The 13,760-nt window shown below is 53.8% G+C and overlaps 1 protein-coding gene across 1 annotated transcript in view; it reads left to right on the top strand.

The window, feature by feature from the left end:
• LOC134803554 (bromodomain and WD repeat-containing protein 3) overlaps nt 1-13,760 on the top strand; it is a 63,492-nt gene that overhangs the window by 26,719 nt on the left and 23,013 nt on the right. Inside the window, exons 22-29 of the mRNA XM_063776353.1 lie at nt 855-944; nt 1,288-1,514; nt 2,900-3,118; nt 3,903-4,044; nt 8,278-8,403; nt 9,003-9,136; nt 9,500-9,596; nt 10,229-10,358. Of these exons, the coding sequence (XP_063632423.1) occupies nt 855-944; nt 1,288-1,514; nt 2,900-3,118; nt 3,903-4,044; nt 8,278-8,403; nt 9,003-9,136; nt 9,500-9,596; nt 10,229-10,358 (1,165 nt within the window). The remainder of the gene's footprint in view (nt 1-854; nt 945-1,287; nt 1,515-2,899; nt 3,119-3,902; nt 4,045-8,277; nt 8,404-9,002; nt 9,137-9,499; nt 9,597-10,228; nt 10,359-13,760) is intronic.

The raw sequence follows: 13,760 nt of genomic DNA, 5'->3' as shown, positions 1-13,760 counted from the left end.
TAACTTCGATTTTCACTGCGAAATCAGTGTTAGAAGTTGAATTGGCTAAATCATATTTATGTAAATATGTAATTTTCAGTAATAGATATATGCATTTTTTTACTACCATTAGAAAGGTACACTATTTGTGATATACCTGTGATAAAGTTTTTAAATATAAAATAATTACAAACCCCGAAAACAACGTTCAAAATCACATACTAAAAATTATCAACTTCCTGATTTTTCCAAGCTTTCCGACTTTTCATCTTAAAACGAATGTATTTTTTATAAATTAAAAATATTGCGTAAATTTAACCCTACTACTTGACGTTTGGTATAAAGGTGCGTTCAAGAACGTTAGCCTTTTTTTTTTAATCTGTGAGCTGTCTAATGCTTTGTAGACATTTGGCAACACTATGCATTTAAGGGTTAATATTTCGATACCACAACGGCCTGGCCACGACATTGCGCGACTGGCTTCGGCTGAGGCGAAAACCATAGGTGGGGGCGAATGGTCCGATCGCTGTGTCTCGCTCCAACCTATGGTTGTCGCCTTAGCCGAAGCCAGTCGCGCAATGTGCCACCGTGTAATGAATGTAACTTTGAACTACTCATTTTTAGGGTTCCGTACCCAAAGGGTAAGAACGGGACCCTATTACTAAGACTCCACTGTCCGTCTGTCTGTCACCAGGCTGTATCTCATGAACCGTGATACAGTTGAAATTTTCACAGAAGATGTATTTCTGTTGCCGATATAACAACAAATACTAAAAAGTACGGAACCCTCGGTGGGCGAGTCCGACTCGCACTTGTCCGGTTTTTTAAGATATACTTACTATATTTCTGTTTTTAATCTAATATCATTATTCCAGGGTCACCAAAAATACTTAGAAGCTGTGTCAGAGAAAGATTTGTATCCTGTTTTGCCGCGGGATCGGCCGTGGGAGAATGCTCATGTCTACGTAAGTTTAAATATAGTGGTTTATTTATAGTAATAGGTATAATTGGTGGTCTATCGATATTTCGAATCATCTTATACGCCTCAACTCACTGACGGAAAAGGGTTCCGACTCAGCTATACGCTTCACTCTTTTGAGCAAACCACTGATATTCTGCCGGAACCCAGATCACGTTACAGTTGGGTAAATATGATGGTAAAAAGCACGGTACTGTAAAAAGTGTGTAGTTTAGTAGTGTTCAAATGTTCCAATATAAAATATATAAATAACACAAAAAATCAAAAATAAAAGTGGCCATAAAATAAAAGTATTATATTTTGTGTCTTGTCTTACACATCTCTTCCAGGACTGCGAGGCGGCTAAAGTAGTAGGCATCAAGTACGCCATCAAGCCGCCGCGTGTGGCGTGCGTGCGGCTGGCGTGTTCCCTGCCCCGCCCAGTCGGCAGCTCCACGGCGACCGGCGGCGGCAGCATCGTCGTCGTATACCACGACATGCCTGACGTCATTGACTTCCTAGTGCTCCGCCAGCAGTACAGCGCGGGCTGCGCGCGCGGCTGGACGCAGGGCGATCGGTGCGTAGTTTTTTATTTATTTATTTAACCTCCTAAGACCCAGCCATACAGATGAAAATTCCATAATTTGCCACTGAAATTTGAACCTTTAGCAGGGATTAGAGTTAATTTTGGTTTTCTTTGAAAATTGAACGAAACAAAACAAATGCGACTGTATTCCAATTGAATATGATTTAATTTCATCGAACTGAATAAGTACTATAGGTAGGACCTTGGGCCTTAGGAGGATAACATTTTAAATCAGGCAACAAGGCCCATATTACAAATACCTTACCGACTAACATACATATGCATTTTTATAAACTTAAAAAACTAAACACTATTTAGGCGACAAAACGGCGTGGCTCCATTGAATCGTCTGGTCTTGTGTCGGATTTTTGTTTCCGCGTAGCACTAACGTATAGTCGTTCGATTCGTAACTGGCCCAGAACGGCTAATCCTTTGTCTATTCTTAAGTAAAACTGCACACGTGCCATTATCTGCAAAAAAAGGGTCGTATAAATTCTAATTGGCACCTGAGCGCGGGCTAGTCCAACGCTCAAAAAACCAGTGTAGGTGCGCTCTCCGATAACGCGCCTTTGTTACGCATCTCGATGACACGTTTTTGACTGGTTCTGTAGCGCTCGACTCGCCGGCACTCAGTAACCGTAGAAGGACCACACAAGAAGTGGCAAATTATTTTTCCATTGGTTCATTTTGAATCTTATTGCAATTTCCATAGTAGTTGTAATTCAATAACCGGTTAAAGTGACCGCTGCAGGTAGTAGCAGGTGCCGCTTTACTTAACAATGGACAAAGGATTTGCCGTTCGGGGCCAGTTACGAATCGAACGACTATATCCTATACAGCGAAAAACTCGTAGCACAGAGGCCGGTGCGCGGCATCGTCGACGAGGTCATCGACCTTAAAGCTGTGCGCGCTGTGTAGCTTGAGTTCGTAGCACTCATAGCACATCGGCTGTCTCCTCGGGTGCGAGACTCCTCCCTTCGGGCAAACTCGGCTCCGTTCGGCTCAGCATTACTCCGAGCAATTATCAGGGTTGACACCACTTAACGTCCCTATGCGTGCACGACCACAGATAAGATAATGACTCGAATTTTGAGAACCCTATATAGTCGAAAGGGATAGTGCCATATTAAAATGGGACAGCATGATTCGACCCTGAACCGCTGTCAAACTTCGACTTGTAGGAAGTTTCCTAGTACTATTATATATTCTGTAGTACGACCCAGGATCGCCACTACGTAGTACACTTAGGGCTCATTTAGACGATGCGAGAACTCGCATGCGAGTTTCATTACATTACGGACAGCGACTACAGTCCGACTTTCTAGCCCAAAGGAAAAACTGGGCTTTATATTATACCTATGTTTTCTTGTCCCCAGTTTCCGCTGCATGATCGACGACTCGTGGTGGACGGGCGTGGTGCTGGAGAACACGTCCGGCGCGTCGGGCGACGCCGGTCCGGTGCCGGACGAGCCGGACGCGGCGGCCCGCTGGGCGCGGACCGCCGCCGCCAACTTCCTGTCGCTCAAAGTGCGCTGGGACAACGGCGAGGTGGAGAGACTGTCGCCGTGGGACCTGGAACCCATGGACCCTGAGAGGTACATTGTTACACAACTTCATAGAGAAATAGCGTCAAGCAGCGGAATTATCAGTACTGCTACCCGACACTAGATGTCATGTGTGTCGCGACAAAAAACTAGGAATCCTCTAGACGGAGTTTAGAGCAATTATTTCATGAAACCGATGCTGCCAAAAATACGGGGGTGCGGGGGATAAGGTGAGCGAAGTCCCGTGCCGTGATTGGTCCGTTCAAAGACACGGCCGTCACACAAAAACACTTTCGACTCGAAAATGTAGTAAAACTACCGTATGCGTGGCAGAGGGGGTAGAGCTACTATGCTCAGTCTGGAGGATGTCTTGTCTGTGGTCGCGACTAACGAAAAGTCTATTGCTTAAATATTACAAGCAGAAGGAAAATTGTTCCGCTACTTGACGCTAGATGTCGAATACGAAAATAGTCGTTTTGGTAACTAAACTGATGTATGGAGTGAGCATTCTATGCTTATTTTTTTCTCGACTAGGATAGCGCGGTGCCGTCATATAGCGGCCGTCTCCATACTAAATAATACGGCTAAATATGGATGTCGTAATATTTGTATTTTGTATGGAGACGGCCGCTATATGACGGCACCGCTATCCTAAGAAACCAGAGCATAACAGATCTCTATTTCAAATAACCCTTTAGTCCTTAGGCAACATATTTGCCATCATACTTAAAACAAAAACGCATCTCTACATTAAGAATTACGGTTCGAAATCGAATGACTAGAAAGGAATCTCAAATGGTTAAAGGGTTAAATAACCAACTATTTACCCTTACAGATTACCATCAGCGCCCGGCGGCGCCGTCCCAGTGTTGCCTCACGAGCTAGAGGCAGTCTTGTATAAAGCCGAGGCGAGCGAGTGGCCCCCGCGAGGCGACCGCGCCGCCGCGTGCCGCGCTATAGCCCACCATCTCAACCTGGTAACTATTGGTCAAGCAAATCTTACAGATTACCATCAGCGCCCGGCGGCGCCGTCCCAGTGTTGCCTCACGAGCTAGAGGCAGTCTTGTATAAAGCCGAGGCGAGCGAGTGGCCCCCGCGAGGCGACCGCGCCGCCGCGTGCCGCGCTATAGCCCACCATCTCAACCTGGTAACTATTGGTCAAGCAAATCTTACAGATTACCATCAGCGCCCGGCGGCGCCGTCCCAGTGTTGCCTCACGAGCTAGAGGCAGTCTTGTATAAAGCCGAGGCGAGCGAGTGGCCCCCGCGAGGCGACCGCGCCGCCGCGTGCCGCGCTATAGCCCACCATCTCAACCTGGTAACTATTGGTCAAGCAAATCTTAGAGATTACCATCAGCGCCCGGCGGCGCCGTCCCAGTGTTGCCTCACGAGCTAGAGGCAGTCTTGTATAAAGCCGAGGCGAGCGAGTGGCCCCCGCGAGGCGACCGCGCCGCCGCGTGCCGCGCTATAGCCCACCATCTCAACCTGGTAACTATTGGTCACGCAAATCTTAGAGATTACCATCAGCGCCCGGCGGCGCCGTCCCAGTGTTGCCTCACGAGCTAGAGGCAGTCTTGTATAAAGCCGAGGCGAGCGAGTGGCCCCCGCGAGGCGACCGCGCCGCCGCGTGCCGCGCTATAGCCCACCATCTCAACCTGGTAACTATTGGTCAAGCAAATCTTAGAGATTACCATCAGCGCCCGGCGGCGCCGTCCCAGTGTTGCCTCACGAGCTAGAGGCAGTCTTGTATAAAGCCGAGGCGAGCGAGTGGCCCCCGCGAGGCGACCGCGCCGCCGCGTGCCGCGCTATAGCCCACCATCTCAACCTGGTAACTATTGGTCAAGCAAATCTTAGAGATTACCATCAGCGCCCGGCGGCGCCGTCCCAGTGTTGCCTCACGAGCTAGAGGCAGTCTTGTATAAAGCCGAGGCGAGCGAGTGGCCCCCGCGAGGCGACCGCGCCGCCGCGTGCCGCGCTATAGCCCACCATCTCAACCTGGTAACTATTGGTCAAGCAAATCTTACAGATTACCATCAGCGCCCGGCGGCGCCGTCCCAGTGTTGCCTCACGAGCTAGAGGCAGTCTTGTATAAAGCCGAGGCGAGCGAGTGGCCCCCGCGAGGCGACCGCGCCGCCGCGTGCCGCGCTATAGCCCACCATCTCAACCTGGTAACTATTGGTCAAGCAAATCTTAGAGATTACCATCAGCGCCCGGCGGCGCCGTCCCAGTGTTGCCTCACGAGCTAGAGGCAGTCTTGTATAAAGCCGAGGCGAGCGAGTGGCCCCCGCGAGGCGACCGCGCCGCCGCGTGCCGCGCTATAGCCCACCATCTCAACCTGGTAACTATTGGTCACGCAAATCTTAGAGATTACCATCAGCGCCCGGCGGCGCCGTCCCAGTGTTGCCTCACGAGCTAGAGGCAGTCTTGTATAAAGCCGAGGCGAGCGAGTGGCCCCCGCGAGGCGACCGCGCCGCCGCGTGCCGCGCTATAGCCCACCATCTCAACCTGGTAACTATTGGTCAAGCAAATCTTACAGATTACCATCAGCGCCCGGCGGCGCCGTCCCAGTGTTGCCTCACGAGCTAGAGGCAGTCTTGTATAAAGCCGAGGCGAGCGAGTGGCCCCCGCGAGGCGACCGCGCCGCCGCGTGCCGCGCTATAGCCCACCATCTCAACCTGGTAACTATTGGTCAAGCAAATCTTAGAGATTACCATCAGCGCCCGGCGGCGCCGTCCCAGTGTTGCCTCACGAGCTAGAGGCAGTCTTGTATAAAGCCGAGGCGAGCGAGTGGCCCCCGCGAGGCGACCGCGCCGCCGCGTGCCGCGCTATAGCCCACCATCTCAACCTGGTAACTATTGGTCAAGCAAATCTTACAGATTACCATCAGCGCCCGGCGGCGCCGTCCCAGTGTTGCCTCACGAGCTAGAGGCAGTCTTGTATAAAGCCGAGGCGAGCGAGTGGCCCCCGCGAGGCGACCGCGCCGCCGCGTGCCGCGCTATAGCCCACCATCTCAACCTGGTAACTATTGGTCAAGCAAATCTTAGAGATTACCATCAGCGCCCGGCGGCGCCGTCCCAGTGTTGCCTCACGAGCTAGAGGCAGTCTTGTATAAAGCCGAGGCGAGCGAGTGGCCCCCGCGAGGCGACCGCGCCGCCGCGTGCCGCGCTATAGCCCACCATCTCAACCTGGTAACTATTGGTCAAGCAAATCTTAGAGATTACCATCAGCGCCCGGCGGCGCCGTCCCAGTGTTGCCTCACGAGCTAGAGGCAGTCTTGTATAAAGCCGAGGCGAGCGAGTGGCCCCCGCGAGGCGACCGCGCCGCCGCGTGCCGCGCTATAGCCCACCATCTCAACCTGGTAACTATTGGTCAAGCAAATCTTACAGATTACCATCAGCGCCCGGCGGCGCCGTCCCAGTGTTGCCTCACGAGCTAGAGGCAGTCTTGTATAAAGCCGAGGCGAGCGAGTGGCCCCCGCGAGGCGACCGCGCCGCCGCGTGCCGCGCTATAGCCCACCATCTCAACCTGGTAACTATTGGTCAAGCAAATCTTAGAGATTACCATCAGCGCCCGGCGGCGCCGTCCCAGTGTTGCCTCACGAGCTAGAGGCAGTCTTGTATAAAGCCGAGGCGAGCGAGTGGCCCCCGCGAGGCGACCGCGCCGCCGCGTGCCGCGCTATAGCCCACCATCTCAACCTGGTAACTATTGGTCAAGCAAATCTTAGAGATTACCATCAGCGCCCGGCGGCGCCGTCCCAGTGTTGCCTCACGAGCTAGAGGCAGTCTTGTATAAAGCCGAGGCGAGCGAGTGGCCCCCGCGAGGCGACCGCGCCGCCGCGTGCCGCGCTATAGCCCACCATCTCAACCTGGTAACTATTGGTCAAGCAAATCTTAGAGATTACCATCAGCGCCCGGCGGCGCCGTCCCAGTGTTGGCTCACGAGCTAGAGGCAGTCTTGTATAAAGCCGAGGCGAGCGAGTGGCCCCCGCGAGGCGACCGCGCCGCCGCGTGCCGCGCTATAGCCCACCATCTCAACCTGGTAACTATTGGTCAAGCAAATCTTAGAGATTACCATCAGCGCCCGGCGGCGCCGTCCCAGTGTTGCCTCACGAGCTAGAGGCAGTCTTGTATAAAGCCGAGGCGAGCGAGTGGCCCCCGCGAGGCGACCGCGCCGCCGCGTGCCGCGCTATAGCCCACCATCTCAACCTGGTAACTATTGGTCAAGCAAATCTTACAGATTACCATCAGCGCCCGGCGGCGCCGTCCCAGTGTTGCCCCACGAGCTGGAGGCAGTCTTATATAAAGCCGAGGCGAGCGAGTGGCCCCTGCGAGGCGACCGCGCCGCCGCGTGCCGCGCTATAGCCCACCATCTCAACCTGGTAACTATTGCATAACAAACTACAACTAATATTACAAGCGGAACTCCTTATTTAATAAGTGAAATTAGAAAAGGAGTTCCGCTTGTAATATTAGTTGTAGTTTGTTATGCAATCGGCCCCTGGTAACTATTTATTATTATACTTTAACAAGAGAGACAAAATGATGGAAGTCGCTTGCCGGGTGCGAGCAAGAAAACCGACGAAAACAGTACCACTTCAAAGGATGAGTTTGGCGCAGGTCTAGACTGGTCTGGTTTATAAGTGCTACGGCGTAGCTCATTCATGTACGCTACGGAATAGCACTCGTAGCAGATCGGCCCGCGCGGTCTCGTCTACATGACGTACTGACGTCATCGATACATCGTATTACCTCACAAGTTAGAAGTCTTAGGGTCGACACAGACGGACTGCAAAACGTCGGCGTGCAGTTTCCATACAAATTGCAGACTGTCTGTACCGGCCCTTATATCAAGTCAGAATAGATAAGTTTGTAACAACACCATTTAAAAAAAATTAAACCTTTACCAAGGCCGTAGGCCCGACGTGAGGTTGTCAAGACACTTTTATTATTAGCTCGTGTTTACGCTCAATGTTCCCCCTCTTGTGTGACGCTTAGGGCCTTCGGCCCTACGCGGAGCTCGGTCTTCGGCCTACGCGAGCCTCGACGCTTGGCCTGCGCTGCATCTATCTCGATCGCGGCGCTATCTATTGGTAGATGGCGTAACTAGTATCGAAGCGCAGTTGCATCGGTGCACCGCGAGTTGTGTGCATTCTGTTACTACTAGCGTCATCTGTTGACGTGTAGTGGTAGCTTACAATGTATCTTTTTACAGGTGATGTCCCTATCTGCGGCGGAGCCCTTCGTAGCGCCTGTGGATCTGCAGTTGTACCCCACGTACGCGCTGGTCGTGCCCTACCCCATCGATCTCAGCACCATTCGGTCTAGGTTCGACCACCTGGTGAGTTTCGCTTTCCCATCTATCTTCCCATACTAACTATGGAACATATTTCCCATAGAACATATCGTACAAGTACAAGGTTTACAATAGGGAATATTATGCAAAGCTCTGCGTAGAGGGCGTCACTAGGCCAATCACATGGCCCGTGAAACGCCCCGGCTCCTACCGTGAAACACGATAGTCGAAAGTTCGGTTTCTGTCTCTCTATCACTCTTGCCTATTCGATCGATAGAGAGGCAGATAAAGAAAAGTCAATTTTCGCGTTTCGCGATAGGCCACCTGCAAACAAACTGCCTTGATGCATCAATGTCATAGTGAAAACTTGTCAAAAAACTGTTTAAGGCCTAGTATGTTTAAGTTACTCTATGGTTTACTAAACAAATTAGTACTGCACTCTGGCGGCAGAACATTGCAGAACTCCCTACTGAATGACATTTCAAAAAAAGTTACTGCTCCTATGCTTAGCACGGCAGAGTTGTAAATTGTATAAGTACTCTGATTTTTAATTAGATTTCATTCGACGACGGGGCCAGCTACCCCATCGTCTCTAATTCTAATAAAAAAAAATGTATCATTCACGTACGCGGTTTTGTTGACAGTTCTACCGGCGAGCGGCGGCCGCGCAGTTCGACGTACGCTATCTAGCGAGCAACGCGGAGCGCTTCAACGAGCCACACTCGCCCATCGTCCGCCAGGCGCGGCTTATAACAGACTTACTGCTCTATATTATCAGGTAAAATTTGAACATAAAATGTCCTGTAACTATTTCTGTTATAAATCCATATGCGCCTGCGTGCTGAGACAGGTCTTACGAGCAAATATCATAAAATAGTACATCATTGTCTAGGCGGATAGGTAATTGCTGGCTGAGGATTAATTTTAAACGGACGCCTGTTTCAATTTCTTTTGCGCGTGAGACAATTCTTATGCAATATTATTGTCGCGTAAATTAAGCTTTAATATAAGTTCAATTTATAATTTTTGACTCACCATTATACTGTTACTTGATATAATTTATATAACCCTACCTAATATTTATGAGGCAAGACTAATATTGACCATTCCAATTATGTATTTAATAATTTAATGTCAATAGCCACTGGCGCGAAGTAGATGTGGTGGCGAAGTACCACGAGCTGGCCGCCGCCTATCGCTCCGAGGATGACGAACCTGCGCCCAGTCAGCCCACTAAGGTAACACGGAATGATCTTCAAAATATTCTGTTCGAATAATTGATTATTCTCAGGGCCACTTGCACCATCCCACCAGCCTGGGGTTAAGTGGTCAAACCGTTAACCCAGTGTGAAATTGTACTGGTAACCATACTAACTCTATGTTTAACCGGTTATCCCGGGTCAGTGGAATGGTGCAAGTGGCGCTTAGAGTCTTATGACCAGCGGGCTCAGCACGGTTCCATTTTTATCTACTATCACTATGCGCGTCCCTTTCGCACTTACATACTTGTTAGAACGTGACAGGCATGGTGACAAGGGATAAAAACGCGACCGTGCTAAGCCGCCAGGGATCGGATGCCGGTATTTTTTGTATGGGAACGAAACCTGTATTTTTTCGTTCTTTGTTAATTATTTCATTTCTAATTGAGCGATCGAATAACACATAGTCGTTACCTTAAACACAACTGAGTCCTACATTTATGGAGTATGAAATAATTCCAAGTTTTTGCAAAACTCTGGTTCCAGTCCCTGCATGACTTTCTAGTTTTCTACTCAAGTTTCAAGTTTAGCGAAATATTGAAAGTTCAATTGATGGTTTTTCTTTTTTAAAAGCATTATTTTAAACGTAACGTATTTTTCTACATGAACAGTCTCGTCGCGCCCGTGGTCGTGCCGGCTCCATATCGTGGCGCGCTGCGTGCACCCGCGTGCTGCAGGAGCTGACGGGCTCCACCGACGCCGGGCCCTTCCGCGAGCCCGTGTCGCTGGAACAAGTGCCAGGTGAGTCATGTACTAGTTGCCCTGTAAGCTGTAGACATCAGGACCCGCGTGCTGCAGGAGCTGACGGGCTCCACCGACGCCGGGCCCTTCCGCGAGCCCGTGTCGCTGGAACAAGTGCCAGGTGAGTCATGTACTAGTTGCCCTGTACGCTGTAGACATGAGGACCCGCGTGCTGCAGGAGCTGACGGGCTCCACCGACGCCGGGCCCTTCCGCGAGCCCGTGTCGCTGGAACAAGTGCCAGGTGAGTCATGTACTAGTTGCCCTGTAAGCTGTAGACATCAGGACCCGCGTGCTGCAGGAGCTGACGGGCTCCACCGACGCCGGGCCCTTCCGCGAGCCCGTGTCGCTGGAACAAGTGCCAGGTGAGTCATGTACTAGTTGCCCTGTAAGCTGTAGACATCAGGACCCGCGTGCTGCAGGAGCTGACGGGCTCCACCGACGCCGGGCCCTTCCGCGAGCCCGTGTCGCTGGAACAAGTGCCAGGTGAGTCATGTACTAGTTGCCCTGTAAGCTGTAGACATCAGGACCCGCGTGCTGCAGGAGCTGACGGGCTCCACCGACGCCGGGCCCTTCCGCGAGCCCGTGTCGCTGGAACAAGTGCCAGGTGAGTCATGTACTAGTTGCCCTGTAAGCTGTAGACATCAGGACCCGCGTGCTGCAGGAGCTGACGGGCTCCACCGACGCCGGGCCCTTCCGCGAGCCCGTGTCGCTGGAACAAGTGCCAGGTGAGTCATGTACTAGTTGCCCTGTAAGCTGTAGACATCAGGACCCGCGTGCTGCAGGAGCTGACGGGCTCCACCGACGCCAGGCCCTTCCGCGAGCCCGTGTCGCTGGAACAAGTGCCAGGTGAGTCATGTACTAGTTGCCCTGTAAGCTGTAGACATCAGGACCCGCGTGCTGCAGGAGCTGACGGGCTCCACCGACGCCGGGCCCTTCCGCGAGCCCGTGTCGCTGGAACAAGTGCCAGGTGAGTCATGTACTAGTTGCCCTGTAAGCTGTAGACATCAGGACCCGCGTGCTGCAGGAGCTGACGGGCTCCACCGACGCCGGGCCCTTCCGCGAGCCCGTGTCGCTGGAACAAGTGCCAGGTGAGTCATGTACTAGTTGCCCTGTAAGCTGTAGACATCAGGACCCGCGTGCTGCAGGAGCTGACGGGCTCCACCGACGCCGGGCCCTTCCGCGAGCCCGTGTCGCTGGAACAAGTGCCAGGTGAGTCATGTACTAGTTGCCCTGTAAGCTGTAGACATCAGGACCCGCGTGCTGCAGGAGCTGACGGGCTCCACCGACGCCGGGCCCTTCCGCGAGCCCGTGTCGCTGGAACAAGTGCCAGGTGAGTCATGTACTAGTTGCCCTGTAAGCTGTAGACATCAGGACCCGCGTGCTGCAGGAGCTGACGGGCTCCACCGACGCCGGGCCCTTCCGCGAGCCCGTGTCGCTGGAACAAGTGCCAGGTGAGTCATGTACTAGTTGCCCTGTAAGCTGTAGACATCAGGACCCGCGTGCTGCAGGAGCTGACGGGCTCCACCGACGCCGGGCCCTTCCGCGAGCCCGTGTCGCTGGAACAAGTGCCAGGTGAGTCATGTACTAGTTGCCCTGTAAGCTGTAGACATCAGGACCCGCGTGCTGCAGGAGCTGACGGGCTCCACCGACGCCGGGCCCTTCCGCGAGCCCGTGTCGCTGGAACAAGTGCCAGGTGAGTCATGTACTAGTTGCCCTGTAAGCTGTAGACATCAGGACCCGCGTGCTGCAGGAGCTGACGGGCTCCACCGACGCCGGGCCCTTCCGCGAGCCCGTGTCGCTGGAACAAGTGCCAGGTGAGTCATGTACTAGTTGCCCTGTAAGCTGTAGACATCAGGACCCGCGTGCTGCAGGAGCTGACGGGCTCCACCGACGCCGGGCCCTTCCGCGAGCCCGTGTCGCTGGAACAAGTGCCAGGTGAGTCATGTACTAGTTGCCCTGTAAGCTGTAGACATCAGGACCCGCGTGCTGCAGGAGCTGACGGGCTCCACCGACGCCGGGCCCTTCCGCGAGCCCGTGTCGCTGGAACAAGTGCCAGGTGAGTCATGTACTAGTTGCCCTGTAAGCTGTAGACATCAGGACCCGCGTGCTGCAGGAGCTGACGGGCTCCACCGACGCCGGGCCCTTCCGCGAGCCCGTGTCGCTGGAACAAGTGCCAGGTGAGTCATGTACTAGTTGCCCTGTAAGCTGTAGACATCAGGACCCGCGTGCTGCAGGAGCTGACGGGCTCCACCGACGCCGGGCCCTTCCGCGAGCCCGTGTCGCTGGAACAAGTGCCAGGTGAGTCATGTACTAGTTGCCCTGTAAGCTGTAGACATCAGGACCCGCGTGCTGCAGGAGCTGACGGGCTCCACCGACGCCGGGCCCTTCCGCGAGCCCGTGTCGCTGGAACAAGTGCCAGGTGAGTCATGTACTAGTTGCCCTGTAAGCTGTAGACATCAGGACCCGCGTGCTGCAGGAGCTGACGGGCTCCACCGACGCCGGGCCCTTCCGCGAGCCCGTGTCGCTGGAACAAGTGCCAGGTGAGTCATGTACTAGTTGCCCTGTAAGCTGTAGACATCAGGACCCGCGTGCTGCAGGAGCTGACGGGCTCCACCGACGCCGGGCCCTTCCGCGAGCCCGTGTCGCTGGAACAAGTGCCAGGTGAGTCATGTACTAGTTGCCCTGTAAGCTGTAGACATCAGGACCCGCGTGCTGCAGGAGCTGACGGGCTCCACCGACGCCGGGCCCTTCCGCGAGCCCGTGTCGCTGGAACAAGTGCCAGGTGAGTCATGTACTAGTTGCCCTGTAAGCTGTAGACATCAGGACCCGCGTGCTGCAGGAGCTGACGGGCTCCACCGACGCCGGGCCCTTCCGCGAGCCCGTGTCGCTGGAACAAGTGCCAGGTGAGTCATGTACTAGTTGCCCTGTAAGCTGTAGACATCAGGACCCGCGTGCTGCAGGAGCTGACGGGCTCCACCGACGCCGGGCCCTTCCGCGAGCCCGTGTCGCTGGAACAAGTGCCAGGTGAGTCATGTACTAGTTGCCCTGTAAGCTGTAGACATCAGGACCCGCGTGCTGCAGGAGCTGACGGGCTCCACCGACGCCGGGCCCTTCCGCGAGCCCGTGTCGCTGGAACAAGTGCCAGGTGAGTCATGTACTAGTTGCCCTGTAAGCTGTAGACATCAGGACCCGCGTGTTGCAGGAGCTGACGGGCTCCACCGACGCCGGGCCCTTCCGCGAGCCCGTGTCGCTGGAACAAGTGCCAGGTGAGTCATGTACTAGTTGCCCTGTAAGCTGTAGACATCAGGACCCGCGTGCTGCAGGAGCTGACGGGCTCCACCGACGCCGGGCCCTTCCGCGAGCCCGTGTCGCTGGAACAAGTGCCAGGTGAGTCATGTACT

The sequence above is a fragment of the Cydia splendana genome, chromosome 26, assembly GCF_910591565.1.
Source record: "Cydia splendana chromosome 26, ilCydSple1.2, whole genome shotgun sequence".
Taxonomy (NCBI): domain Eukaryota; kingdom Metazoa; phylum Arthropoda; class Insecta; order Lepidoptera; family Tortricidae; genus Cydia; species Cydia splendana.
This window is presented reverse-complemented; position numbering and strand designations above follow the sequence as displayed.